At 41.9% G+C, this 25932-nt stretch overlaps 1 protein-coding gene across 1 annotated transcript; it reads right to left on the reverse strand.

The window, feature by feature from the left end:
- LOC8067772 lies at nucleotides 938-25099 on the reverse strand. The gene is made up of 22 exons (XM_002447489.2): nucleotides 23855-25099; nucleotides 21984-22099; nucleotides 19059-19267; nucleotides 18419-18538; nucleotides 17114-17242; nucleotides 16914-17039; nucleotides 14625-14680; nucleotides 14442-14541; nucleotides 12178-12295; nucleotides 11861-12073; nucleotides 11286-11610; nucleotides 10351-10444; nucleotides 9621-9729; nucleotides 9247-9515; nucleotides 7712-7839; nucleotides 7023-7257; nucleotides 4255-4443; nucleotides 3473-3756; nucleotides 3171-3378; nucleotides 2844-3083; nucleotides 1830-1915; nucleotides 938-1505 (listed from the first exon to the last, which is right to left on the reverse strand). The coding sequence occupies exons 1-22, from the start codon at nucleotides 24697-24699 to the stop codon at nucleotides 1346-1348; spliced, it is 4359 nt and encodes a 1452-aa protein (XP_002447534.2). The 5' UTR covers nucleotides 24700-25099; the 3' UTR covers nucleotides 938-1345.

The following is a 25932-nucleotide window of genomic DNA, read 5'->3' on the forward strand; positions in this document are numbered from 1 at the left end:
CTGCGTGTAACTTTACACGAACGGGCGTTGCACGGATCGGCTCTTGGTAGGTTTCCCGGACCTCCGCAGGTCACCTCGATGGCCAGGCACTTGAGCGCAATCACGGCCATGGACGACCCACCGACATGACTAGCGCTGATGCAGATCTTCACCATGCCGGATCGACTCCAAAGCAACAAGAAGATGACTCCAAAGCAACTAAGATCCGCTAGCTTTGCTTTCTTCTAGACTTGTGATACACGTATGTAAGTGTCGCTTCTTGTGGCCGGCAGAGAGAGCTTGAGTGCGAGACGGCCGTAGCATGGAAGGAGACAACCATGACCATGTTGCTGTAAAAAAAAAAATTTGTATGGCCAATTTGATATTTTAGAAGCCATTTATTAGAAACTCTTGGAGATGACCTTATTTACCCTTCCCAATATCTTTTTAGGAGTTGCTAAACTACATATTTTTAGGACAAAAAAAATAGATACTCTTGGAGATGCTCTTAAGATCCATTTTGCAAAAAGTTAAGATAAAACACCAAAACTTGTCAAAATGGAGGAACTAAACATGTCCTTAATCTGCTGGGGATTATATCCCCTATGATTTCAAATTCAGTTTTCTCAATCCCGTATATTAGATTTTAAGTAAAAGTGAAAAGGGGATTTGGTTGAGTTTAAGCAGAGGCTGGTCTCCTTATACCAAGCAAGAAAGCTAAGACATGTGCGAGCCATCAGATGGTGGATGTGCGTCTGCTGTGTAGTCGGCGAAGCATTAAGTTCGGTGCCAGCATCTGCAGCAAGGACTCAAGGAATGAAGAGCTCATTGACCCGTTGCAGAAGTAGCGAGTTTATCAGCTGAGGAAAAGAATTTGCACTTATTTTCTTGCCAAAGATGCTGTTCTGATCAGTCACTTGGAACAAAATGTAACAGTGACAAAAGGGAAAACACAACAGAAAGAAAGAAACATGCTTTTCCAGTTTTCCATGAGAACTGTTTACAGTTGGAACGGTTCTATTACTTACAATGATGTACATACTAGAACGCCAATCTCATTAGTTTCTTGCTGTACACTCGAATCAACGATTTAATTTGAACCAAAGAAAATGCACAAATCTAATTCCCACCCGGGCGACAGAGCTATTCTAGGCACACGACCAAGACACAACTGTGAGAAAAAAAATTTGACATATCTGCACTAAGCTGGAGAGCTCCCAGAAATAGAAGGAAGTTCCAGGTCCAGCATGTTAGACCCCTTCAGATTCAGAGATTGCATCGGGTTGATATTCAGGATCAAAATTGATATTTGTCATTCGGATCAACCAAACCATACTTTCTGCAAGTCTTAGCTTGCTGCAGGCGACTACATTGCCCAGAATCTATCTGGGTCAGGGCTAAATAACGAGTAGTCCTGGATCTCCAAATTCGCAACGTGCCAGTTAACTAATCCAGCTTGCAGTGATTTGATGAGAAAAAGGATAGTAGGTAGTATCCACCATTCATTGTCTTCTCTACTCTTGAAGCTGCACAGGTGACGTAAACAAAGATATCAATTACACATCCCTGAAAAAGAAGTCTAACCCACAATATGCTACACTAAATACCATATCTAGAAATCTCTGTTTATCCTGTGACCTTTCTAAAGCACTCACTTTTGAGCACAACAATTAGCCATAGTCTGAACAATTTCTTTTTTGGGAACCACAGCAAAAATATCACTACAATTAGTAGATCTATTTACGTACTAGATTCTATATATAGCATAGAAAGCACAAGCACAGCATGACCCTACTGTTCTCTTTATTTGGAAGGTGAATATCACCATGCAGGAATAGAAAGGATCAAACCTTTTTGTGTTGTATACTTGATGAACTGAGGACACCACCAAAGAAGAGAACCAAAAATACAAAGAGCCGTATATGATTGCTACAATCTGCATAAAACTATCATTGTTAAAAACTATCATGGCTTGTGATGTTACAAAGAAATAGAGTTGAATAGCCAAACATTTTATTTTAGAATGCAGGTCGGACTCACGCCCACACATGGTGCGCTCTAGCACGTCTAACAAGGTTCAAGGTCTACCCTCATGTAGCACGATATTTACCATCAGATGCACCCCGCATTTAGTAAGCCTGGGCATTCGGTTCCTCAGTTCGGTTCCTTGGTTATTGATGAAATTTGGTTCCTAGAAAATAGGAACCGATTGATTCCAAAAAAAATTTAGGAACTGAGTATTTCAGTTTTTGGTTATTTCAGTTCGGTTTCGGTTCTAACCAAAGTACCGAACTAATCGAATTTTTTCAGCAGAGGTTAATACAACCAAAAAAGTACAGGTTTTAAAGAAAATTTAAGCAACACTACCTCTATTTTAGATAAATATAATAATAATAATTGATAAGAGAACATTAGCGATAATATAGTAACACAAGTATATAGCAATTCAATACGAGAAATCATAAATAAATCGATCATAGTATTATAAAATATGTATTTCGGTTCCTTCGGTTAATTTGGTTATCTCGGAGTAGGACTGAAATTTGATCGGTTCTTCTGGTTCCTTGCAATCTAGAACCGAATAAGGAACCGATTTTTTTGGTTTCGGTTCGGTTTTCGGTTAAAAATGCCCAGGCTTACCATTTAGTACCAAACAGGAATTTAATTGCCATGGAGCTGTGCCCAGTTCAGAAAGAGTTAAACACTATATGCTGACAATTAGAGACTTGCAACAACATGCAGTAACAATTATTTTATCTTATATAATGTAACAAAATGCTAACTGATTGCAACAGGAACTAACAGAAATATGAGCATGTTACTAAACAAGATTGTTCGTGGACAAACATGTCGGAAGGACTTACAATGTTTACAACAGAAGTAATGTTCCAAAGTGCAAAAATGCGGGTCACTGAAGATCGTTTTAGTCCTCGGCTAAAAAGTGCATTGAGACCAGCAAGAAAAGGTGAAAGCAAAGCAAGAGGGGGGATGAGCAGTATGGCAAGAAAAGCTCCGACGGATATCCAATAGTACTGTACAAGCATGAGCAGGGTGATGGAAAAATCACCCAAAAGTACAATACAAATGAGCAACTGCAATGTTTCCTGCAATATATAGCATGGTTTCAATCAAGGTTATCATCATATTCAGCATGTGCATGTTTTGCGCTTAAAATATGGTCAGGTAATTACCGCATAGCCTAGAGGCCTGGAATTTTGCAATAACAATGACAATGGGAAGAGGTAGTCTCTTTTATAGTGTAGTGACTTGAGTGTCCCATCACTTATGATCCCGCCATTCACTCCACCTGTCAATCGCTTTCTAGAAACAGTATAGCTTGTGCAAGGCTGATCCTGATTTGCCTGATTGAAATCCTGAAGTGAAACTGCAACGTTCTTCCTGTAGAATTAAAAGCATTCCTGTAATTAAAGACTAAACAGCAAGTGATGTAGGAATTAGAAAATGATACTGTAGCTGGTATTTCCTTTCAAACCTCAATCGTTCACAAAATTCTGGGGCGTGCTCATGGTGGTGGAGACTCTTGTAGAAGTTCTCATTCACAGCTACAACAATACCTAGCTGGTAATATCCAGAAGCAGTGGACTGGAACCACCCTAGCTCCACTCGAACACCATGTCTCTCAAGTTGAGGATTCCCATGACTGTTGATCCAAGAAACAACAGGGCCCAAAGTAGAACGGACGCTTCCTTGTCTTACTGTCCTTAATTGAGCATTCAACCCAGCGACTAATCTATTCCAGATCGCAGTCGATACATACTATAAAAATAAAACAAAATCAAATTCATTTTACACAATTTTTTAGCAGAACACCAAATATATAATGATATCAGCAGCATACATGCTCAAGAAGGAATACGCAAACCAAGCCAATTAAATTTCATAAAAAATGCTGCAAGGTTTTTTAACCCTTAGTGCCCACCCCTATCCACCAAATTATTCTCATTCTGATCAATCACATTCTCCACCTTGATGACATGGGACACGATGTCGAGTTCTAATGCAATAATCAACTAGGAAATCTAGTGTACATCAGTGGCCAACAAAAAACATTAGGACTGCACACTGTGCATCAGGATAAGGTTTGGTTTGCTTGGATACTAGGTTATGCTTTGGGCAATTCAATCATCGTTATCACAGACCAGAGCTCTATATATACTGTATATGTACAAGAGAATGTAGACAGAAAATGGAATGTGGAACTTGATTATGGTAAACAATAAATTGTATTAACATAGCAGCAAAATCTAAATTTACCTGGCCAAGAAGATTTGATAGCAATGTATCACTATGTAGGTAGTATGGGGACATATAGCTTCCATCACCACCAAAAATTAGACACATGGGAAACCTCTTCTGAATGGTGGATGCTACATCAAGCCGTTTCTCATCACCCCCGAGAAAGAAATCTATGTACGCAACCATCAAGTCTGGAGTTGAACCAACCTGCCAAGTTCAAACAATTAGCTGTGCACTACTTATACCTTTGTTCATATACATACAATAAAAGTCAATATTGTGTTTTAGCTCGATTCACAATACAATAGTGATCATAGTGCAGGTTAACGAGCAAACAAAAAAACATTCAAAATAGTGGTAGTAATATTTTATTGCACTAAATTCAGAAGTATGTGAACACTAGATGAGTTATCAATGTTAATTAAAAATGAAACTCAGCAGATACCCACCCAACTCCAAGCTCTTCCTATAATGACTAATGAGTTCTGGCAACAATGTTCCTTTGTCCATCTTGGGGTTTAATCAAAGAGATACTCCACAAGAACTAGTTAAGAAGTGAGCCAATTCATGTAGGTAAAGGCCTGACTAGGATGAGGCGAGATACTCAGGTCATATGCATGGACTTTGACCATGTTGCATTAACTTTTGTATTTGCTTTCCTGATTGATCTCAACCAAAGTTATAATGGATGCCATTATAGCTCAGGAGCGTAACTAAACAAGACTAATGTTACTATATCATAACCAACTGTTTCAACTTGCCTAGCTAACCAACTAGTAGATTAACTTGCTTAATACTAGAGAGTACATGCTCGTAACACTAGGACTCCTTAAAGACCTAACTGAAGGAGAATATAATTGGTGGAATATTTGATATATTGCATTGGGCCTCATGGGCTGATTATATAGGGTACATAGGACTAACATCTTATGTGGGTACACAATATGGTACTATTCCTATTTACTCTAACATCCTCCCGCAGTCACAGCGGAAACACTATAGATAAGACTGGAGAAGAAGCTGATAAGTAACATCCCCCCGCAGTCATAACAGTCGATGTGCCGCGTATACTGTGGCTGAAGAAGAAGCCGATGAGTTCTCATGCAAGGCGGTAGCCCTTTCTGCCAATGTCGAGGTAGCCGAGTGTAAGGGCACAATAGCCGTGGTCGAAGAAGCCGTGCTGAAGATGGCCGAGGTCGACGTAGTTGTGGTTGGGTTGCGTGTCGATGGAGTTGCAGGCACACAAGGGGCGCCATGGTAATGACGGAGACGCGTCGAGGCAGTCATCGTGGGAGGGGGCGATGCCGAAGTCGATGCAATCAGGACCGTCATAGAAGGGCGACGACACAATCGAGGCAGACGGGGTAGGAACGGGAGGGTCAATGCCGAAGTCGATGCAGTCAAGCCGCCTGAGCACCGAGGCGCAACTGGATTTGCCAGATCCAGCATTGGGGACGAAAGCACACGTCGGTGTTGCCGATACCAAGCGTACAAGAAAGAGGGCCCCAACCGTGTGGTTGTGCTGGGAGAAGAAGAAGCAATGCGGGAGAAGACGCGTCGGCGAGCAGGTCTCAGCGACGACGCGGGTAGTGGCAGCTCAATGACGAAGAACCATCAGGACGAAGACCTTGTGCAGACTGATGGCGCAGGAGGGATTGCGCAGCACAATCATCGATGCACAGATGACGGCGATGGAGATGCAACGGCGAAGCGTACACACGGACAGTGGTGTTGTGGCCTGATGAGGCGACACAATAGTAGCCCTGTTGCTCGGAGAAAATGCACGTAATACTCGGAGACGGTGTCGATAAAGTCGATGCCGATGCCGGAGTAGAACGCGCGAGGTCGACGGGCGGTGGGCGACTCAATCCCGTTCAGTGATCGGGCAACCAAAAAGATACAGCAGCAGCAGATCGGGTGTACCCAGCAAGACGACACGACGGTGGCGGTGCGTCCTGATCGGGCGACGCAAGGCGCACGGTGGGTCACGAACAGGCGGGGTCGAAGGCGCCAACGCAGATCGACGACGTGGAGATGGGCAGATCCGCCCGGCAACAGCGACACGCCAGATCTGGCTGCCTCCATGGCAGCGTAGGGTCGAGGCGTGTGGCCGGCCCTGGCTGCCACCACGGCAGCACGGGACAGGATGAGATCCATCTGCCTCCATGCGATGAAGATCAGGTGTTGATGGCGACAGCCGGCGGCGAGCCCAAGGGCGAGGCGGCGGCAACCTGACAATGACGTAGGGGAGATCCGGATCTGCTGTGCGACGACGATGATGGCAGCCGGATCAAGAGGATCGGGCGCCTAAAGAGGGGCGCTGCCCCCGGCGGAGATCGACCTCTCCCCGGGGGCGCCAGTGCGGAAGTGGCGGCGGCTAGGATTAGAATCTAAACCTAGGCGAATGATACCATGAAGGAGAATATAATTGATGGAATATCTGATATATTGCATTGGGCCTCATGGGCTGATTATATAGGGTACATAGGACTAACACCTTATGTGGGTACACAATATGGTACTATTCCTATTTACTCTAACACTAACTAACTTGTCAATAAGCTAGCAACTCTTCAATTGGCTAAGGACTCCATATATATCTGGATTCTGCCGTGGCAGGACTGCTGCATGCATACCTTCATGCTACATGCACCTGCACTCCATCATACAGCTGCTACTCTTTTGATTTTTCAGGATATAAGGAGCGATGCTGCTGATTCTTATATCAAATGACATTTTCTTTTCTAGATGATAGCACATAAATGTTATGTACCATGACTACTGACCTTCAAGCCTTTATATAGAGCCCGTGACCTGCAGGAGCGGAGACATGAATGATCATATTCAGATTTAACATACTCTTGAAGACGATGGATTTTTTTTCTTCTGCGCCATTGCTTCCAAGACCAGGCACAAGGATATGCAAGAACAGAAAGTATACTATGTATTGATCCTTCCCACCACTCATATGCAGCCACCAAATTGATCTCATCAATAAAACGGTTGAAAGCATCTTCATAACTGAAAGTGAAAAAAAAGGCTCAGATGTTTCTGGACTTATCGGAAGCCATTCTGTACTTAAGAAAATAATTCATTTCCTCAAGTTAGAATAGATCAATCCTGTTGAACAATATAACAAACTATGCTGGAATGATGGTAGGACAGAACTCACCCAAGGGGAAAAACATCCTACACAAAGGATGGCTCTAAAAGAACATTCAAAGCTACCTAAAAAACAGGAACTAGTCCGATCGAGCTTTGTGCAAATGGGCAATCTCTTTCTAAACATTAGCAACAAGTAAATGAATTCAAAATTGATATAATCCTTTTACTGCAAATTAACTTTTTGTGAATCACATTCAAATGAATATTTACTGCAAATTAACTTTTTGTGAATCAAATTCAAATGAATAACAGTAATATGAATGTCCAATGGCACTTAGCTACTCTATATTTCTAAGATGGAAAATCATACACAATTCCAATTATTGCATCAGGAGGCGAGTAGGGGAGATGCCAGGGCTCTCGGAAAGTATTGGGCCCCATGAAGTACATTCTGTGGACATGGCTCTGAGTTTCTTCTGCCCTGCTAGCCCCAGGTACCTACAAAGGAAGAGCACACCATTTATCAGTACAAACACAACATCAAGAGTTCATAAAAAGAAAAAGGCTATAAACACCTCTTCTTTCTAGGTACACTTGAAATTATGTTTGGTTTTTAGTAGTCATTCAGGAATTTTTTACTTTTTCAGACACATTTTCATTATATTTATTGACACTCTCCATGATTGCATATCGAGGTACACATAAAGGGCCTGCTTAGATCTTTTGCCAGGCTTGCCTAGCCTCAGCTGCCTTGCCTCACCCAGGAAAAATAGGCATAGCAATAAAGAGGACGTCCATCCTTTAGCTCCTGGAAGAGGCTATTCATGGAGGAAGCTAAACTGCAAGCTTTGAGATTCAGTGATGCTAAACGACCGGCTTTCTCTCTTTGTATAGACTCCCTAGCTTAGTTTCTTCTTCTTCCGTCATCCGTAGACCTGTTGCTTCTTTCGGTTTTGGTGTCTGTTGTTTAGTTGTACAGGCTTGTTCTTTTTTCCTCTTTTCATTTAATAAAAAAATTCTTACAGTGGGGGCTTCCCCTGATGTATTCTCGCTCAAAAAAGAAAGAGGAAGTAGTTTAGTTCTCTTATCTAGTGGCCATGCCATCCTCTTCTCTGTTCTCTCCATTTCTTGACACTGGATCTGTTGGCAGGCCAAACTAAAAAAGAAAAGAAATCCATTCACATAGATGATAGAGAAACAATCAGATCCATCCAACAAGCAAGCTAGGAACTACAGAAGAAGAAATTGATAAGTCTATGGACGGATGGCTGCTGTCGTGATGCACAACAGAAGAAATTCATTCAGACTTGATTTTGGAAGACCCACACAGATTCGGAGGAGCATTCGCTTGATTCTTGGGTCAGATGCTAAATCTGAGGATAGTGGAGCTCGATGTGGGACGAGGAACCCGATTTGGCTGCAACCAGGTTGATCCAAGCTCGATTTTGAGGCACTTAGCTGTTGGCTGGGAGTTCACACAAGCGGATGGGCAAATCTTGCCCAAGCAGGAGAGACCAATCAGCTTTCCTAGGTGGGCAAGGATATCTTTGCCAAGGTGAACGAGCTTGCTTGGCAAAGAAAGGGTTTCTATCCTTACCAAACGACATTCTTATTGAGCGAGGTGAGGCAAGAGGCTGCCTGGAAACCAAGCACCCTCAAAGTTATATTTCTTGACAAATTCATTTCATTCTGTCCAACAAGGATCAACTTTAGAGTTAGAAGGTCTCATGAATTTTACAAATATGAGTGGTAGTCACAGGATCATGTGGTTTCCAATAAATAGCTATTCTTAAAATAAAGAATATATAGAAATGTCTATGGAGTAATTTGCTCAATGCACCAGATCCAGTTATCCTGCAGTAGTTTTTAATAAATTAAATATGATGAATGAAATAAAAAATATACCTCAGCCAAAGAAAGCAAAAAGGGGAAAGAAGAACAGCCATCATTGTGGATTGCATTTGTTGCCCGGTATGTGATATCACTCTCACCAATCTTAATTCTTAGAGCACTTAAGACAAGTGCCAAAAGAATAATTGTTAAACAAAGGATAATTGAAAAAGACCAAGGACCACCAAAAGTATACATAAGTTCCTCAAGTGGTGTGTAACAGTTTGGCATCTTGTACTTATCAGATATGCACCTATACGGGCATGGCGGCTCGGTAACACCACCTAGCAAAAGCCAAAATTAATGCTGGTTTCTAGCATTCAACATTAAGGATATTGAAGGAAACATCAATGATAAATTATAAATCACCAAGCAAGTTAAAAATATACCTCTTACATATATAAATTCAGCACGGTTTGGAAGATTATCCACAGAACAAGGGCTGCACAGAGATGAATTGGACCCAACAACATTTTTATATGTACCAACTGGGCATTCCTGAAATGGAATATGATCAGCCCTTTTTCAAAAATATGTGCTAGGTGGAGCAGCATCACCTTGCCAGCACATAGGTATTTTTCGGCTTAGAAGTGGTTTAGGACTTGATCTATGAATAAAAATGGGAAAAATGGAGACAGGGGAAAATGAGCTAGAGCCATGGAACACATGTGTAATAATGTCAAATTCTTTCTCTTAATATGCCATATCCCCTTCTATTGAACAAGGAACTCCAACCCATCAGGAAAAAATATAATCACCTAAGCGATGCCTAGGCAACACTAGCTCTATTCTTAGCCTGACCAACTGCCTATCACCTAGTAGCACTTTTTGGAACAATTGAAGATCAGGAATGTTATCCAAATTGCGTTCTCGATATTTACTATATGCCCTTCCTGTATTTATTTATAAACCTGGTTCTAACTAACCAAATTTCAACCGACCCATCCAACCACAGGCCTTAGAAGTTCAGAAACTCCCACAACTGTTCCACATGACATACATTACACAACTTCAATGAAAGAAACAGGCAACTGAATATATGCACTTAAAAGTATCTTTGTCCTATGGTCTTGTTACTGAAACAACAACATATGTCAAATTAAGTGTTAGTGTCCATACAGTGCAGAATGTTCCATATAGGCCCATGGGGCATTTCTTTCCTGTTACTGTTCCATCTTCTCCAAAATGTCCGTCATTCTTACCAGATCCACCACTACAAAAAGAAAATGCAATATGAAGTGTCAGAAACATGTATTAGTTAGCTAACACTTCAACTCAAGGTAGTGCACAAGTTCCTGAAAAAAGGCATACTTGGCTAACCCTTGGAATACCAGCAATAATCGAAACATAAGACTTCTGTCACAAAGCACAAAGACCGCAAAAGTTACACTGGTAAAGAATACATACATCTTGGAATTTGTTGCCACAAGGTGTCTGGAATTTATCTTGTACCAAGCATAGAGAGAGAATATTTTTTTATTTTGTCATAAACATCACCGATCAAACAAGCAAAAGGTAATATCATTATAATTTTCCAATAATGTGTTGGGACTTGGGTGTGATTAACATATACCTCACTACTTTATATATTAGTACTAAAAGGATGAAAAGTTTTATTGAATGCATGGCATTGTAATTTACAACGTGGGAAAGATTGACAGTAAAAGTAACCAAGGAATTTCGAAAAAGAAAAAATGGCAGTGATTACATAAACTACCATCAGATAGCGAAGTACTGAAACTGTAAACTGGAATTGCAACAGAACTACAGCCCTCATTATACATAGCAGTTTTGCAGAAATGGGACTGTGCGTGGATTTTTTTTCCCGGTACTATCCAGAAGTAGTAAAAGATGGAAAGCTGTCAAGTGCTACATGGGCCCTTTCTGCAGGTCCATGTTATACAAAGAAATCCAATGCACATAAGCGCACAACTTAAGAAAAGATCACACCATGTAACACTAGTAAACTAGCCAATCCCACAAGCTACAGAATCATGCAACCATGTAAAGTGCCATGACAAACAAGCAACCACCATTAGACACGAATAACGTACCTTGATGCTATTGTACCATTGATAGAAGCAATCTGAACATATTCATCTCCAGTAGCAATATTCGACCAATGAAAATGTATTCTACCACCACCACCTCCACCACCACCGTATACACCTCCATTGCCACCAGATGCCGATAATGATGAGTTTTTCTCTAGCAGAAGCCATTGAAGAAATAAAAGAATTGACCCTCCAGAACCACCACCAACTCCACCTTTAAAAGTACCATTTGAATTTTCCGATGTGCCTCTACGGCTTTCCCCGTCAGAGTTCAGCGAGCCATACACTAGCAACCTTGAAAGTGGCCATTTCATGGATCCAATGACTGGAAGTGAAAATGATCAGCAATTAGAGCAGAAAGGAAAAGGTAAATAAAGAAAAGAATATTAGCTTAGTGTGGTGCATGATGCGTGTCAAGCACCAAGTAAAGGCTAAGATACTGCACTGGAAAGGAAACTCAGATGATGGTAGCAGGCATCATGAGAGGGAAAAAAATGAAAAACAAAAAACAAAGGGAGCCAAATGTGATATACAAGACTCTAGAACATAGTTTTATGGGATAAGAGGGAACCAACCAATTAATCCCCCACCGGCAGTGTTATCTGCTGACAAAGCAGAACCACCACTACCACTCCCTAGTTCACATGGAAGATCAGCATTGCCATATTCTAGGCCTCCTTCACTTCTCATTCCATTGTAAATCCCTGTGCCACCTCGGCCTCCATGCCCAGCACCACCACCAGCTCCATACTTGAGAAATTTTCCTTTTCCAATGCCTTCCTTGCAACCTATCAAATAATCCAAATTACAGGGTTAAATAGTCATGTCACTAAGATAGCATATTCCAGCACCTTGATTAAATATTAACTATTACACCAAAACATAGAATCACCTAACTCTGAGGCACTAATTGTGCCGTCCTTTGCAATAGTTACAGTCCTTGCTCTATGAATATGAATTATACTTCCCCTAACTATGCCACTGACAGTTATGTCTTCAACACGACAAATCTGCAAAATGTGAAAAAAAAACTTAGAACAATGGTTAGAATACAACAGCAAAGTATCTTGACACATTTCACATACACATGATTATGATAAAAGGTGAACTTAGTATCGCTTTTGCATCAGCAGGGGAAGAAATAATTTTCAAAAATCAAGTTAAGCTTCATAGAATGCAGTATTTTCATCCCGATGCATAGCAACAGATAGGGACCAGCTGTTGTTCATCCAACTAGAGCTTGACCAACTATTGCCTATCTATTTACGATCACATTATATGGTGGCCCCATGACAGTCTAACAGTCAACCATACTATTGCCTATCTATTTACGATCACACCCGACCGATTGGTTTCCTATTGAGGTAACCGGAATTCCTATGCGGTGTCCACTGTATGCAGTAGTATTGTCCCGCATTGATTGTACCCTGGTGGCCAGTACGAATATAGTGCAGACCATACCGGTTAGGTAAAACAGTGCCTTAATAGTGCACAGCAGTACAGCACCACCTGCACGGCTGCACTGTAGCCTGCTCTGCTGCAGTGTTGATACTGTTCCTGTACTTCTGGGGATCAGCTGTTCACAGTATGCAGGATGAGGATCCCGATTAGCGGATCAGCTGGCTGCTCCTACACACCGACGAGTGCCTTGAGTTGATGAGATACCCCCAGATTGGGCCCACCCTCAGAATTTGGCCCGCCCTATCCCAGGCATGGGATTCAGCTGTGGCCCTCGTGCCTCGTCACCCAAATAGATTTAGTGTCAGTGTATTGTTTCAGGGTGCTGTGCAAGTGTGAGATGTAAGGGAACAGTTCACGAATCACAAGGCTCTCCCCTCTCTTAAGAAATACTCCCACCGTCATCCGTCCCTAAATGTTTGTCATTTTCACTTCCCAAGAAACAACTTTGACTAAATATATATTAAAAAATATTAATATTTATGGCACATAATTTGTATCATTGGATAGATATTTGAATCTAGTTTTTTAACAAATTTATTTGAACACACAAATGTTGCACGTATTTTCTATAAATCAAGTTAAACTTATCAGCATGCAAACCGTGGCAACACACATTTAGGGACAGAGGGAGTATAGGATGGCTATATGAGACAATTTTGTCCACCTACCAGATTCTTCTACTTTTGTCTATCTTTCTTCATTCACTTCCCTAAATTTCCCACATATTGATTTGAGAGTTAAGCCCAGTGCTCTCGTATCTTACTGTGCACTGTCATGTTATTTTCAGCTGCTAAAGCCTAGCATTAGGAATATGCCCAGTATCGACTTTAGTGGTTAGAGATAAGCTGGGGCAGGTAGAGAAGTAGAGGCTCTTTGCCTATAAAAGCAAGGTCAGGGTATTGTAAAGACTAAGCTATTGCATTTCAATTCCAACAAGCGGCCTAGGGCCAAGCTGCCCTCTGACATTACCAATCTGAATCTGAAATCCATTTTTTGGTTTCCTGGGCAACATTATATTAACTATATGATTACAAGATGGATAGATTGGAGTGTCTAGCTGTTACTTTCACATTCTGTCCAGGTTGTGATACAAGAAATGTTTTCTTTTTGCCTCTGCTGTGCTACATTTGGTGTTAAACTATTGTTTTTTTTTCATTTTTGTTGTATTGGAAATGTTGTTTGAGGTCAACCTATACAGAAATCAGGTTAATAAAGCCCAAAATTTACAGACATATATTCTAGAATTGTTAGAGAAGTGAATTGAACCACGTTCAGGGTTCCTAAAGCAAAGATATATACCACAAACAATAAAACTTGGTAAGGTGGTGTATCATGAACTGACAAACACGAATGAGGTTATCAGATTCAGATTCTCTAGTCTTAAAAATTGTATTTCATGAAGACATAAGCCATGCAGTTCACCAGAGAGCTTATGTTATTGAGGAATCTTGATACCCAATACATTCCAAAACTCCCCCTCACATAAAGGCTCCATGAAGCCTGCACTCTAGGTTCAAAGTTAGGACCTCTTGGGTTTTATGAACCCAGCATTTCACCCAAAAGCTAAGTGTTGAGCAAAGGTGGCAATTGGTAGCATCACAGTAAATTTGGTCATTATATGGGAAAAAACATGCAAAGCTGTGAACATTATTGCATCTTTCAGAAGAGAAGAATGTCAGAATAAATCATCCTTACTTGCAGTGTAAATGACAAGGAGCGATTTACATGGCAATCATCAGGTGGGGTAATAAGCTCACTAGGACATGTTTTACTTTCACAGCGTGAAAGTGCATCCCTGGTTAACACAAATCTCAATCAAAATACATTGTTTAGAAGGAATTAAATATTCTTAATTCACAGTGACATAAAAGAACTTACAAGCTGCTTGAAACAGCCTCATCAAGTGGAGCCTGAACAACGGAACCAGGGCCAACCTGCTCACATACCCATAGTAAAGGTTGAGTCCCGAGAAAAAAAAACTATTGCATGCAATTTTGACATGACAAAACATGAAATGGCTGGATAATAGGCCACCAAAAGGAAACTGATTATAAATCTACAATAGCACATCGCAGAATGGCCATGAAAAGCAAATTTAATTTTTGTCTGTAAGGAAGTTGTCACCCAGTGTACCCAAATGGTTAGGGATTAAAATTGTTTCCATTTCATTTCTCTTCTCAAAAACCAAATTGAATATGATACTGTCGGAAATGAATATGACATTGATGTTACAGAAAAATAAAAAACATAACTATCCCATCAGAAGCACCTCCATATCTGTTGGGAATCATTAATCCTTAGTCAAGACATCAAATTGTAGCATGATAGCGTACATATGAATGACCAATCGATAATTCACAAAAGTCACATATTTAATGTTCTCTCCATACATCAATACAAGACATTTTTGAACGACAAACTCTTCAAACATTTCTTGCTACAAAATCAAGACAATCTCAATAATAGTTATGTTGCTAGTTACAAAAGTCATAGCCATAGGAGTTTAAATTAGAACAAAATTCTAATGGCATCGCTTTTGAACCACTAAACCCAATGTAGTGGGGTTAGTCTAATTGTTTATCAAAGCTATAAGTTTGAATCTTCAATCTTGTCATACATGTATGCCTGGTAATTTATTGTTTTAGGGGAATCACACCACATAAATTTTCGCCAGTGGTAGTAGTAGTGATAGAGCCATAGAGGTTAAAAGTAAATAAGGTCTAGTTGATACCAATTGAAACAAGTGGAGGAAAAATATTGTAGTAAACTAGTAACACTACTTCAATAAAACAATCACTGCTCTATTGATGCTGATTAAGCACATAAAATTGCAGAATATGAAGCCACAATAGACCAAAGATTTCATCTTAAAATCTGGCATGGTATTTACATACAGCACAATTAAGAAAGTTACTATGTATAAACGATTAAACGGTGTAGAATGCCACCCATATAAGACAACTATATTGCATGATACAAAAGCTTCTAGCGAACGGGTCTGTGGTCTAGCGGTATGCAGCAACCTTAGCAGCACCTCAGGTCCTAAGGTTCAACTCCCCATGGGAGTGAATTTAAACAGGCGTGGGTTAAAGAACAACCTAACCACCTAAGTCGCTTTCCACGAGATGCACATGACCGCAGGCATGTGTCCTGGGCGCTTGGTGAGACATCCAGGGCAGCCAGCATTCGGGTGTTTCTCAGCCTACATGAGAGAAGTCTCCTCTTAATGCAATGCCACGGGGGTGGATTTTCCCCACAGGTCAAGGTTTTTTCCTTTCTTTTAATAAGCTTCTGTGGGTGGTAACACTCATCTGTATTATAGTGGTGTTTGCTTACTCCTTTTTGCGGTGTAAACAGTTCACAGTGCATTCAACACTGTTAGTTCACATTTGGTTGGACCTGGCTGTAATCAGTTCATGGTGGGATCTGCTCCCATACTATTTAAGGTCAACCCGGCCCATGATCGAGCGTTATGAGTTCCAGCCCAGATATTTCTCTCCCCATCGGCTCGACCGGCTGTTACAGGATAAACCAAACAAATCACGTAAACAGCAATTCCATTCCCAATACCGCTGTGACTAGTTCCCTCTGCGTATGACCTAAGCTCAAACTTTGTTTGGCACCAGGGCAAAAAGGTAACTGACTTACCAGCTACATGCAGATAAACAATATCAACCACAACCAACAAGAAACAGCTTCTAGCCTCCAATCAGTTACTAGACTATTTCTGCACAAAGACCAATCCTTGACAATATGTTTTCCATAGTTATTCACTGAATCTTTCATTTATGTCATGCATCGGTACTATAAAACCAGCATTGAACTTTCAGGCCAATGTGGTTATATTTCCTAGCTTAAGGTTTTTCAGCAAATATAAGCTCAAAGGTTTTCTAAAGTTTCCACTTCCTCAAGAAGCCAGGCATTGAAAAACAAGCACAACCTTGCATTACAGTAACAGGCCTAAGCAATTTATCGAAAAAAAAGACAAGATTGAGGTTGCACCCAACTACAAATTATTATTATGCAAATACATTATGAACAAATTATTAGATATTTCATCTATCAATAACATCGGTGTTCAATATAGTTCCAATAATTTACTAAGACAAATCACTCACCATAGTAACATGGCACTACAATAACAAAGTAGACATATTATAGTCTTACCTCAACGTTGTAAAATAGAGATAGAAACAGTCTCTTAGCTTTGATTCCATCACCAGGGCCACTCAAGTTAAGAAGTCCTTGTCCATAGACCATTAAATCAGCATTGGAAGATATCACTGACCCGTGCTGTTACAATGATATAAAAAAATGAACAATAATGCTAATAAAGATTTTGGCAATACAGGTTTAAAACAACATACCCTGAGGACTACAAGGTTTCTTGCCTCAAGCATAGATGCAAGAACAACATCCTTAGCCCCACCATCAATCTGAATATTTGAATCCCACATCAAGAGCACTTTAACATACATTCTGAAAGCTCCATAGACCTTCCATAAGAGGAGAAATCAGGAATAAGGAAAGAACAATGCACACAAACACCCACACACAAATTTGTTTCTGGCCTATACGACAACATCAAAAAGGAATTGATCAGTTCATATAATGTCTGTCCTATTCAGAGCGGATAGTGCACAGATGCAGATCCAAATAGAGATTTGTTCATATGTTCGAGTTGCAGAAATTGATTGGAGACAGGATAACATAATCTAATAATACGTGCATGTATAGAGAGCCGCTGGTTTAAAAAATCATAGACATATGCGGAAGGAATAAGATTCATAATAAACTATGTCTAACTGCTATGCCATTAACATATGCATATTTTATATTGTAGTACATGAGTTATTTTTCAAAATAGTGCAGATAAACAAGAAAAAAGCGAATAAGTACAGTGAAATCAGATAGTGCTATTTGTAACATCGGATAATCTGCCTAAGAAGTTCAGATAATCCATATATGACGCATGATAGATAATAGCAAAACCGTATCCTATTCCGCATGTGCACCAAGTCCGATATCAGATTATCCATAACCTCATGAATATCAAAATCACACTCTGTAACCTTATAAATCAGATGCAGATTGGATTGGATTCAACAATTATCTGTACTATTTTCATCCATAATTCCATATATGAAGCAATCATATAGTACACTGAGGACGCCAAATACAGCACATATCAAAGCATCAATGACACATATATTTCAATGAGTAGTGACTTAAGATTGGACAACTTTACATCGCTAGCATGCAACATATAGAGAAAGGGACAGCTGTCAAACAAGCATGACAAGTCAAATGCAGCGTATGATATATGATGCCATGATGTAATGGGAAGAAAATACATTTTACATGCATGTTGTCATGTCTCAAGTCCATATTTGATAAATACAGCTTACATATATATTACTATGCCTCCAAGTCCATATTTGGAAAATTACTTCCTGCCGTCACATGCCATGATGTATGCATATGAAAATTACTTATTTACTTATATGAGAACCATCAATAAAAGAAAAATCTGAAGGCAATGAGCTGCACCTTCATAACAGTCACTCATTAAAAGTTCTTCAGCAACCAGCTCAAATTCTGATATTGGATTAATTACATATTTACTTACGAGAACCATCAACAAAAGAAAATCTGAAGGAAATGAGCTGCACCTTTATAACAGAGTCACTCATTAAAAGTTCTTCAGCAACCAGCTCAAATTCTGATATTGGATTTTCTGATAACCCAAAGCAGATACTACCCTTGGTTAGTAATCTAATTTGACCTGTCACCTGACAATGAGAAAATAGGGATGGAAATGCTAGCATGCGACAGAGAAAATGGTAGAAATAAGTAACTGAAATCAGGAATTAAATAAGATTTCAGAATAGAAATTAAACAACTATGATGATGTCTGATATCTATTGCATGGTCAGACCTGGAAACAATATAGTAAAACTATTCTATATATTTAAGTGCATAATTGTTCGTTGAACCATGTAACAGAAAACCTAGAGCAGATGTGTCATGGTGGACAAGAAAGATTATGAGAATTTAATCAGTATCCAATTTTTTTTTCCACACCCAATCTAGCACAACTTTATAAGCTAATTAGCTTGTTGGAAAGAACTCATCAAATTTGAGGTGTCAAGTTTAGAATCCGAAGATAGCTGCATGACTTACAGCAGAACCACTTAATATTTAAGAAAAAATGGATACAGTGTATTGCAACAAAGGACCACAGAGATCTACAGATACATAGGCATAATGGGAAATCATCAATATGGTGTTAATGAGGCTCTTGTAACAAACCTGTACTCTGGACCACAACAAGGGAACCAGCACTTTTGCATAGCACTCAACAAGCACATTGGACCAAAGTCTAGTCATTGGGAAACCAAGCAATGGAGTTTCCGTGTGTGTGGTGAAATTCCCATTGCTGACTTTTAGAGTCTGCAATGAACTATCATATATTGTACCTGCTGCACCAGCATTCTGAGCACACCCGAAACTCTGGCCACCTGATGTGTTTCACAGAATGATCATTAGAGGACAAGAAAAGAGTGAGGAATTACATTGCAAAAAGCACATTTATCAAACACAGAGAATGGATGGTGGAAGTCATAAAAGAGAGATCTTAGTGTTTATTTGTATTTGAGCAGATAACAGCATCTCCAGCAGCTCTCCAATACCCCCCCCCCCTAATAAAATGTTAACAGGGATGACCCAATACCACTTTTTAGATTATTGGGGAGATGCTTTTGCAAATCACCAATAACTCATCCCCAATATAAATGAGTCCTAGGCCTTGTTTAGTTCGCGAAATTTTTTGAATTTGGCTACTGTAGCATTTTCGTTTTGTTTGGCAATTAGTGTCCAATCATGGACTAATTAGGCTTAAAAGATTCGTCTCACAAATTACATGCAAACTGTGCAATTAGTTATTTTTTATCTATATTTAATGTTTCATGCATGCGTCCAAAGATTCGATGTGATGGGACAAAAAGAAAATTTTTGGAACTAAACAGGCCCTACTTGTCAGTGAGAAGTTTATATTTTCTTTTTTTTCTCACTTCTCTTCTCCCACACGGTCGTCTCTCTTTCTGGTCGCCACTTCATTTTTTTCCCGTTGCCGCCACTTCTTCTCTCCCATGAGCGCGCAGGTCGCAGAAGGCGGGGCTCTGGGCTGAACCTCCAGATCCCGTCCACACATGCGGGTCGCAGAACAAGACCATGGCAAGGTCGCTGCCACCAATGCTGGATGGTGGGATGGAGGAGCAACAGGACGAGGCCGTGGAGGAAGCCACCAGCCTCAACGAGCGCGGGAAAGGGCCAACCACCCCAGCGGCAGCCATTGTTCACAGCACGAAGGAGGAAGAAGAGGCAGTTATCATGCGATCCACCTTATTGGGGGAGATCCTACTCCCCCTTTATTTGAGGGGAGAAGAGGAGTTTTTTGGTGACCACCAAAAATAGGGGAGGCTATTGGGAGACTGCTGGAGCAAGAAAAAAGCTCCATCTTCCCCAATATGACAGTTTTATGGGGATGAGGGGTGGTATTGGAGGACTGCTGGAGATGCTCAAATCTTTTGGGATTCGGAAGAAAATGAACTAACTTCAGTCCCTGTATGAAGGAATTGGACCCAATCTCGTGCAAATTGCAATCCAAAGAAAGCAGTGAATTTAGGGTACCACTTCCACAGAAATACATAATCATGATGAATTTTAGCTCAGTAGCAAAAACCAAAAAGACTTTGATTTGTTGCTATATGTTGGCAACAACATAAGAAAAGCAACAGGAAACTAATGCTTTAGCTGAACAAAAATAAGGGTTTTAGAAATTGCATCATTCAAAACTTTCATCTTAATGATTTGTACTTGCAAAAGAAGTATGTCAATAATTAAAAAAAATCCTCTAAGCTTATAGAGTACATATAACAATAATATTATACAGTAGATGTTTACGTCTTACGCTCATGTATGTTAGAATGATACTTGTGCACAAGATCAAGGCAGTTATTCATATGTAAAAACAGTCCCAAGCTAGATCAGCATTAAGTTCATCATCATAAATAAGGGCCTGTTTGTTTCAGCCTGTAGTTGACTTTTGGAGGCGAAAAGACGAAGCTGAAACCAACAGGCAGCCGGCTTTCTAGGCGCTGACCCTTAGCCTAGCGCCTAGGCCAACCTAGGCGTTCCAAGGCGTTTTGTATATATACTAATATACATACATTTATATTCTAAAACAAAAAATAAACAGCTGAATAGTGGGCTTAGATAGATAGAAAGGCTGGCTTAGAGAGATAGAAAGGCCCAAGAGGCAACAGTCCAGCCCACTATTCCATCCTTATCCCACTCCAGAACTCCAACCTTATCCATCTACTCGTCTCCTGCAATACGCCGCATCTCAGTCTCCCGCATCCCACATCAGCCGCCACCACCTCTCCCTCCCTCCCTCTCTCTCTCTCCCTCTCCCTCCCCTCCCCCTCTCTCCCTCTCTCTCTCCCTCTCTCTCTCCCTCTCCCTCTCTCTCTCCCTCTCTCTCTCTCTCTCTCTCTCTCTCGCCCGCCACCGCTCGCAGCTCCTCCTTCCCCACCAGCGACCTCCTGCTGCGACAATTTTCCGTGCGTTCGCGCCTCCGCGTTGCCTAGCCCGCTGAATCACTGCATTGCGCCTGGATGTCCGCCTACCCCCATAGGCCAGGCAGGAACCCATCAATTAGCGACTAGTCGCGCCTAAGGCATCATCTTTTTGAACTTTGGTTTCTACTAAAGGTCAGAAGCTGATCTGGAGAGGCTTTGCTGGCTTCTGGGAATGCTATTCCAAGGGCCATTGTATTTATATATTTCATTCATCCAAAAGCTTATCCACAGAGACAACTTTTCAAAAGCAGGCTTTTACTAGCAACCAAGAAAGCCAGTTTTTTACCAAAAGCCACAACCCAAAAAACAGACTCCAAAAATGCACAATTTTGCATACCGTGACCACTAACTAAACATAAGCAAACAGTCTTTCTATTTATTTTAATTAATTTATCAGTTGCATTGGCGGAGCATTTCTGCGAAAAGCATACCACCATGCCACACTCTCAGTTCCTATAGTAAATTTATAACTAATGATACTACCAATCGATAAATCACCCTAAACAGCCCTTGTAGTCATTAACTAATGACGGTTACTGTTTTGGACAGTGGATACAACACTTTGCATAAAAATTAAGGTCAGAAAAATACTAACCATGAACTGTTATTTCCAAATCTTGTTGAATGCTGTAACACTCCAGAGATATCCTCCCACCGCCGCCACCACCCCATCCATTACCACCAGCAGCACTTATTGTGCCATTTCCATATCTAAGAATGGCATGCCATAATAAAAGTTAGATTAAGTCACAACAAAAAGGTGTAGCATAGGGTATGGGGATTGTTTCAGTGTCCTTCCAGGGGAAAAAGGTCCACAAGTCACAGAATTTCTATTTCTTTTTCCACTTCATTGGCAGTGTCCTTGATAGGGACAAGCTTGTCCATACAATAATGAACTAATAGTTGCTGGGTTGACCAGGGCTGTAGTTAAACCAACTCTACAAGTCACATAAATTCTCTTTTACACTTCCTTCTTTTTCCTGACGGATATAGTGTTTCTAAAGAATGTGAAGTTCCAACCAAATTCTGCAGAGGCATGGTTGTTCATATAATTCTATAAATTTCTAAGTGAGAACACTCAACTAGATTATGCATGGCAATTTAACCATTTAGATAAGCCTGACTAGTATGGTATGAGTTCCTAAGGTATGTATTACTTCCCCCCTTGATTCCATGGCAAGCAGGAACAACCAAGAAACAGCATTTAAGGGTTTTCCCAGCTAATATCAGCATTGTTAGGAACAATAGATGCAAATTTACTTACCTATTATAAATAAAATTTTACGCTAGCCAATCCCCACAGAGAAAATGACAGGGAAATCATATAATGATTTGAATATTAGAAATACTTTATTAGGAAATGCCACTGCAATCATCAACCACTTTGAGAAATGCCACTGCAATGGTAAGCCGTAAGCCTCTGAAAACTGCCATTACAAACGCTTGAGGCTGGCTTTAGAAAAAACAAAAACACCATGCCACCACCGCATTTTGTGACATTGGACAAAAAGACCATTACCTTTTTCCCCTAACTCCCTTGACAGACCTTCAAGTGCACAGTTCCCTTAGGACTCAAAAGCATGCCCATAATCTGAGGTGGTCCCATTTGATTCAATGGCATGTTTAGAACAATGCTACAGATGCACACAGCAAAGAATGCAGGTCATCACCACTGCAACTTCATTTCCTCAGTAATCACGGAGAGCATTCTGTGCTTGGGGGTGTAAATCAATCATGGCTATCTATAGCATGTTGCAAATTGCTCCTGTGGCAGGTATATCTCTGCTTTTTTTTATGGCCGCAATGTTTCATGTCATCAATTAACTGCTGGTCTCGTGATTTTGTATTCCTCACCAAGGCACTATGTGATCAAAGCAACCTGGGTCCAACTCAACCTCTTGGCACGATGCCCTGACGAGATCATGTCCTGATCAATGACAGGGAGAGAGAACTATCTCAATGTATGGCTTCCGCAATGAAGCAAAGAACAAGCTCATCACTGTGTAGGGTCCATCTTCCTTTTCTGATCAGAAGCTAGAAACTAAACTTTTCTTCATAGTTAATTGTAAAGAGTCTCGCCCTTGTACTACCAAGCTGGAAGAACACCCAACTAAGACAACGGACATAACGCACAATACAAAGCAAGCCAAGGTGACCACAATGAAGACTTATAACTAGCGAGAACATCAAAGATGGGTCAAGAAAAGAAAAGCAAAGCCACTTTGGTCCATAGATAGCTAAACATCAAGGTGAGTGATATATTGTAGTCCCAAAAGTTTGGAGTGGCATTGTCAGAAGCCTAACGATCGCAGTGGCTTTTCTCACACTGGTTCTGACTACAGAATCAGTTAGCAGAGTATCCCAATACTAAACAGAACATGGTTTCTAACTCCCCAAAGAATTTAGATTGCCACAGTAACTCATAGTAAATAAAACAGATAGGAGTTTGGGTGACATGGATCTTACAGCTTGAAAGCCTGTATTATAATGCTTCCCCCAGAGCCGCCACCACCTTTGAGACTGCCAACACCACCTTCAGCAAGCACCTCTCCATCAACATTCAGAAAGTTGGTTGTCCTAAGCATGACGCGGCCTCCACCATACCCTCCAAACTGATCAGCAGACATGCCGCCGCCCATGCTGCCGTAGCTCCAGGGCCAATCTAGCGTGGACCACGCGTACACATCGCCTCCCCAGTTGGTGTCATTGGAAACTTTACACGACGCACCCCTCCCACCATGTCCACCACCTGCCCCTTCCAGGCTGTGCGGCGTCCCACTCGTCTGGGGAGGAGGCTCACCAGCGAGCGCAGTGGTGTTGATGGTGGAGTGGCGATCCAACGACACATTGGTGGCCATCAGGCTTACCGACCCTGCAATCACCTCGACATGCTCGCCAATCCTGATGCTCCCCGAGACATTGACGGTGATGTAGCATCCCCTGACGGGGCAGATGATCTTGACGTGGGGCCGAATCTCCACGCTCCCGTCGCCGTACACGCACAGATCACCATCCAGCGAAGAGCTGGAGCTTATGACGCAGGTGGTGTTGAACGACCCGGAGCCGTTCAGTTCCTCGCAGGACCTCGAGTTCGCCGAGTACGTCTGGCACGGGAGCTCCCCGCGAAGCCTCACCGCGCCCTCGCCGTCACCGGCACCGCCGACACCCAACTCAACCGGAACCAGCGCGAACCGGTCGTCGTACCACGTCTCCGACACCGACGCGAGCGCGGACAGAGTGCGGTTCCCTCGAGCGCCGACCAACGCGGCGGCCGCGAGAATAAGGACCGCCCACCACGCGACGCACCTCATCGTCGCCGCCGCCGCCGGTCACTCCGAACCATTGCTCTGCTCCCCGAGCGCGCGTGGAGGCCAGCAGAGGACCCGGGACCGCCCCGCTCGCTGGCAGCGTCGTCCCCCGATTCCGCGCCGGAACGAAACAGATCGTGCGGCGGCGGCGGCGCGCCCAACCGCCACGCCGGTGGAGAATGCGGCGGCGGGCGGATCGGCGCGGATCTCGGGAGCCAAGCGAGAGATCTCCAAACCCCTAGGCGCCCGCGCGCGCGCACGGCGAGGGTGATGAGCGCGACGAAGAGGAAGGAAGCGGAGTGTGGTTGCTGCTGGCGAGGACTTGGGTTGGGAGTGGGCGAGGACAGAGAAAGTAGAGAGGAGAGAGAAAGGAGGGGGATGAGACGGCCAGCTCCAACCTCTTCATTTGCCCCAGTGGGGCCCGCGGAGGCAGTTGCAGTTCCACTTTGGCAGGTGCAGGGCAGGGGGCGCGCGCGAGCGAGAGACGAGTCCACGCCACGCTGCTGGCCGCTACTCGCGGTGTGTTCTGTTTCCTCTTCTGCTCCCCGTCCCTATCTCCTATTTTGACCGCCGTGAACGAGAATTTCTTTTTCTTCCTGGCGTCGAGAAAAAGAAAATCGGCGGCGGTGGCGTCTCTGTTGCCGACCCCGGGTACGGGTAAGCTTGGCGGGCGTGGCGTCGTGGCTCTTTGCCACGGGCTGCTGCGTCACCACCGCCCACGGCTTTATTAATTTGCTGGTGTGAAACTGACCTGGTTGATAGCGTCGCTGGCTAAGGTCGGGAGCTTTCTTTTTATTATTATCTTTTCATCAAGATATAAGTCAAAATTTTAAATTAATCTTGCAATGCTACCGGCTACGATTGGGATAGAGAATTCTATATAATGTATGTTGGATTTATTATGGGATTGACCCATTATAAATTTAATAAATTAATAAACTCTATGGTATGTAATATGTTGGTAGTAGATGGTCTTAGTATCGGACGAGATTTTAACTAGATATTAACTCAACTTATATGATTGAAAATTATTCATTTATATTGAAAAGCTGAGAAAAGGATAAGGGTGTGCCACGTGCACGCACCGCCGGCCGAGTCGGGCCATGGGCGGGTGGCGTGGATTGATTGCGGGAGTTCCTAAACTGTTGCATTATTCAATCCTGTCAGTTCCTATCTTTTTGTCTCCTCGTCCTACGATCTCTCTGGCTTTCCTCGCACGGAGTTATGTAAGAGCAG

The sequence above is a fragment of the Sorghum bicolor genome, chromosome 6 (genome assembly GCF_000003195.3).
Source record: "Sorghum bicolor cultivar BTx623 chromosome 6, Sorghum_bicolor_NCBIv3, whole genome shotgun sequence".
Lineage (NCBI taxonomy): Eukaryota > Viridiplantae > Streptophyta > Magnoliopsida > Poales > Poaceae > Sorghum > Sorghum bicolor.

Bases quoted from the DNA above. Each gene is read 5' to 3' on its own strand.
- LOC8067772 (XM_002447489.2), bottom strand. From the start codon at position 24,699: ATGAGGTGCGTCGCGTGGTGGGCGGTCCTTATTCTCGCGGCCGCCGCG. The intron at 18,539-19,058 runs GTTTGTTACAAG...TCTCATTGTCAG, and splicing joins TGTTGTGGTCCAGAGTACAG to GTGACAGGTCAAATTAGATT. The intron at 11,611-11,860 runs GTTGGTTCCCTC...TTTCACTTCCAG, and splicing joins TGCCGGTGGGGGATTAATTG to TCATTGGATCCATGAAATGG.